This window comes from Rutilus rutilus, assembly GCF_951802725.1.
Source record: "Rutilus rutilus genome assembly, chromosome: 20".
NCBI classification, from domain to species: domain Eukaryota; kingdom Metazoa; phylum Chordata; class Actinopteri; order Cypriniformes; family Leuciscidae; genus Rutilus; species Rutilus rutilus.
The window spans coordinates 230,001-233,757 of NC_140225.1; the positions used below are offsets into that span (position 1 = coordinate 230,001).

The 3,757-nt window shown below is 47.6% G+C and overlaps 1 protein-coding gene across 2 annotated transcripts in view; it reads left to right on the forward strand.

Moving 5' to 3' along the window:
- The window catches only part of ypel5 (yippee-like 5), a 5,708-nt gene extending 2,468 nt beyond the window's left edge, over positions 1-3,240 (forward strand). The window contains exons 3-4 of one of the 2 annotated variants that reach the window (XM_084392311.1): positions 817-840; positions 1,365-3,240. In XM_084392311.1, coding sequence (XP_084248437.1) covers positions 817-840; positions 1,365-1,565 — 225 coding nt within the window. In that variant the 3' untranslated portion in view covers positions 1,566-3,240. Of the gene's footprint in view, positions 1-816; positions 841-1,340 lie in introns of both variants that reach the window. The other variant, XM_084392310.1, reaches the window with a different exon arrangement.
- Positions 3,241-3,757: the final 517 nt, after the last annotated feature.

Here is a 3,757-nt window from a genome sequence, read left to right on the forward strand (position 1 = left end):
AATGATAGTAAGAAGAGGATCTGTGACCTCTGGGAGCAGCGCATCGGAGCAACTGTGTCTAAAGTGCTGGAAAAGAAAGAGTTAAAAGTTTCTGTTGCAATATCTAGTTCTTCTAAGCTATCTGGGATGCTGAGGAGATGAAACTGATCAGGAAGATTATTAATAAAGCAATCTTTAGTAGCAGAAGTGATAGGTCTCACATATTTGTAACACGGAGTCGGCTTTGCAGCTTTGGCTAAATGAAGTTTACACGAGACTAGATAATGATCTGAGATGTCATCGCTCTGCTGCAGAATTTCAATGGCGTGTGATAATATTAGATCTAGAGTATGATTACGACGATGAGTAGGTCTTGACACATGTTGTCTAACTCCAGTAGAGATCAGAATGTCTTTAAATGCCAATCCCAATGCATCTTTTTCATTATCTGCAGTATATGTATATTAAAATCACCAACAATTATGATTTTATCTGCAGCCAGAACTAACTCTGATAGAAAGTCAGCAAATTCTTTGATAAAGTCTGTATGTGCCCTGGTGGCCTGTACACAGTAGCCAGCACACACCTCAAACCTGATTTATCATTTACACTAGATAGTGTTACATTAAGCACCGTGTGTGTGTGTGTGTGTGTGTGTGTGTGTGTGTGTGTGTGTCCTCAGGTGGTGAACCGGCAGTACAGTGAGGTGCAGGACCGTGTGTGTGTGTGTGTGTGTGTGTGTGTGTGTGTGTGTCCTCAGGTGGTGAACCGGCAGTACAGTGAGGTGCAGGACCGTGTGTAACGTGTGTGTGTGTGTGTGTGTGTGTGTGTCCTCAGGTGGTGAACCTGCAGTACAGCGAGGTGCAGGACCGTGTGTAACGTGTGTGTGTGTGTGTGTGTGTGTGTGTGTGTGTGTGTGTGTGTGTGTGTGTGTGTGTCCTCAGGTGGTGAACCTGCAGTACAGTGAGGTGCAGGACCGTGTGTAACGTGTGTGTGTGTGTGTGTGTGTGTGTGTGTGTGTGTGTGTGTGTGTGTCCTCAGGTGGTGAACCTGCAGTACAGTGAGGTGCAGGACCGTGTGTAACGTGTGTGTGTGTGTGTGTGTGTGTGTGTGTGTGTGTGTCCTCAGGTGGTGAACCTGCAGTACAGTGAGGTGCAGGACCGTGTGTAACGTGTGTGTGTGTGTGTGTGTGTGTGTGTGTGTGTGTGTGTGTCCTCAGGTGGTGAACCTGCAGTACAGTGAGGTGCAGGACCGTGTGTAACGTGTGTGTGTGTGTGTGTGTGTGTGTGTGTCCTCAGGTGGTGAACCTGCAGTACAGTGAGGTGCAGGACCGTGTGTAACGTGTGTGTGTGTGTCCTCAGGTGGTGAACCTGCAGTACAGTGAGGTGCAGGACCGTGTGATGTTGACGGGCAGACACATGGTTCGGGACGTGAGCTGTAAGAACTGCAACAGTAAGCTGGGCTGGATCTACGAGTTCGCCACAGAGGACAGCCAGCGCTATAAAGAGGGCCGAGTGATCCTGGAGCGAGCGCTGGTGCGGGAGAGCGAGGGCTTCGAGGAGCACGTGCCGTCAGACGCCTCCTGAGTCACGTGACCTCCGCCAGCCCGGTCACGTGACCTTCATCAGACGCCTCCTGAGTCACGTGACCTCCGTCAGCCCGGTCACGTGACTTTCATCAGACGCCTCCTGAGTCACGTGACCTCCGCCAGCCCGGTCACGTGACCTTCATCAGACGCCTCCTGAGTCACGTGACCTCCGCCAGCCCGGTCACGTGACTTTCATCAGACGCCTCCTGAGTCACGTGACCTCCGCCAGCCCGGTCACGTGACCTTCATCAGACGCCTCCTGAGTCACGTGACCTCCGTCAGCCCGGTCACGTGACCTTCATCAGACGCCTCCTGAGTCACGTGACCTCCGTCAGCCCGGTCACGTGACCTTCATCAGACGCCTCCTGAGTCACGTGACCTTCATCAGCCCGCCTCCTCGCAGAGAAACATGATTTTATCTAGATAGATTTACAAATAAACACACATTTGACGCTGAAAACTCTCCTCTTTAATTGGCTGCAACTACAGAAATGATGAGGCTCATGAAGGAATGAACTCATATTCCTGCTGTAAACACTGACAGAAGTTCATAAGCATCTTTCCTCTCTGTAAGTGTTAGAGCTTCGTACTGCGTGCGTCTGTGCCATTACTGCTGTGTCTTCAGCTCAGGCTCATGTTAATGTTATTCTCAGTGAACGTTATGAAACACATTTGTAGAGACTGATCAGATTAGTTCAATAACGAGTTTTCTCACCATCTTTCCAAAAGTCGATATTATGACACATGATGAAACCTGCAGATTCACTTGCACCTGTAGAACAGAAAGATGCATCTGAAAATATTGGGAAATCTACTAATGCCTAAACATCTAAAATGTTTTCCTGGATCTCAGTGGAATGTGTTTCATATCGTTCTCTGAGAGCAGAAGCTGATAAAGCCTGAGCTGAGCTGAAGACAGTCAAACCACAGCAATCCCAGCACAGACAGAAGTGTGTGTGTGTGTGTGTGTGTGTGTGTGTGTGTGTGTGTGTGTGTGTGTGTGAGGCTCTCGTTTCTGCTGTCAGGATCACGGAGTTAAAGGATGATGAATCACTACTCCACTGATCTCTCCAAACTCACTGTTTCCCTGATGGGTTATAGATCGCCGATAGCGATGAGGAGTGTGTCTCATCATCATCTGTGCGCTTCTTTCTCCTCCCTGCAGTCGAGAGCTGAACAAACCGGTTCAGGATTCATGACTGGAGGGTCTGAAGCTTCTCTTCTGGTCAAACAGGTTTCTGTCAGCGCTGTGACTAAGGCATTGCTCTGAGTGAAGAGAACACACACACACACACACACACTCTAAAGATCCCGAGACATCAGCCTGTTCTCGACACACACACTCTAAAGATCCCGATAGTTCTCCATCACACACACTCTAAAGATCCCGCGGTCTGCCTTTGTTAGAAATGATTTGTTCTAGTTCAGTTGCTCTTTCCCTAGTTGAGTGTTCAGAGGAGCGCTGAGTGTGTGTGAAGCGATTACCGGCGTGTTCACGGCTGGATTTGTTCCTAAAGCTCCTCAGTTCTGCGTCTGAAACTTTATTGTTCTGTAATTCTCAGCAAATTCCTCACATGCTTATGATCGCTTCTCTTTAGTGTTCGTTTGTTCGTGATGTAAAAGTGTGACCAGCTTCTCTATATTTATCCTTTCATTAAAGCATTTTCTGTTCAGTGTGTTTGCAGCGTGTGATGTTTCTAATCTCAGTTGTGTTTCGTTTGAGCTTCATGTTGTTGTATATGATGTCGGACTGGGGAATAAACCCTGAAGATGAAGATGAAGATGAAGGTGTGTGTTGGGTTCTCCAGCAGAGGGCAGTGAAGCTCAGTGTTCTGCAGTCTGAGGAGAACGTGCTCGACTTCATCAAACATCACAGAGGATCATCTTCTGTTCTGTGTGTGTGTGTGTGTGTGTGTGTGAGTATTAACTAGAGGTGACGGAAGGGTTTTATCTTACATCTACTGTCATTCAAGCCCTGGTCACGTACACTGGAACAAAACCTCATTTCTGCTGGTCAAACACATGTTTACTGACACCACACACACATCAGTAAGTTAAAAATAACTGCTTCTTACTCTTAGAAATAGGGTTAGGGTTTCCATAGAAGAACCATTTCTGGTTCCCCAACGATCCCTTCAGTGACACTGATGGTTCCAATACAGAACATTTAACCTTGAGGTCACTTAATAT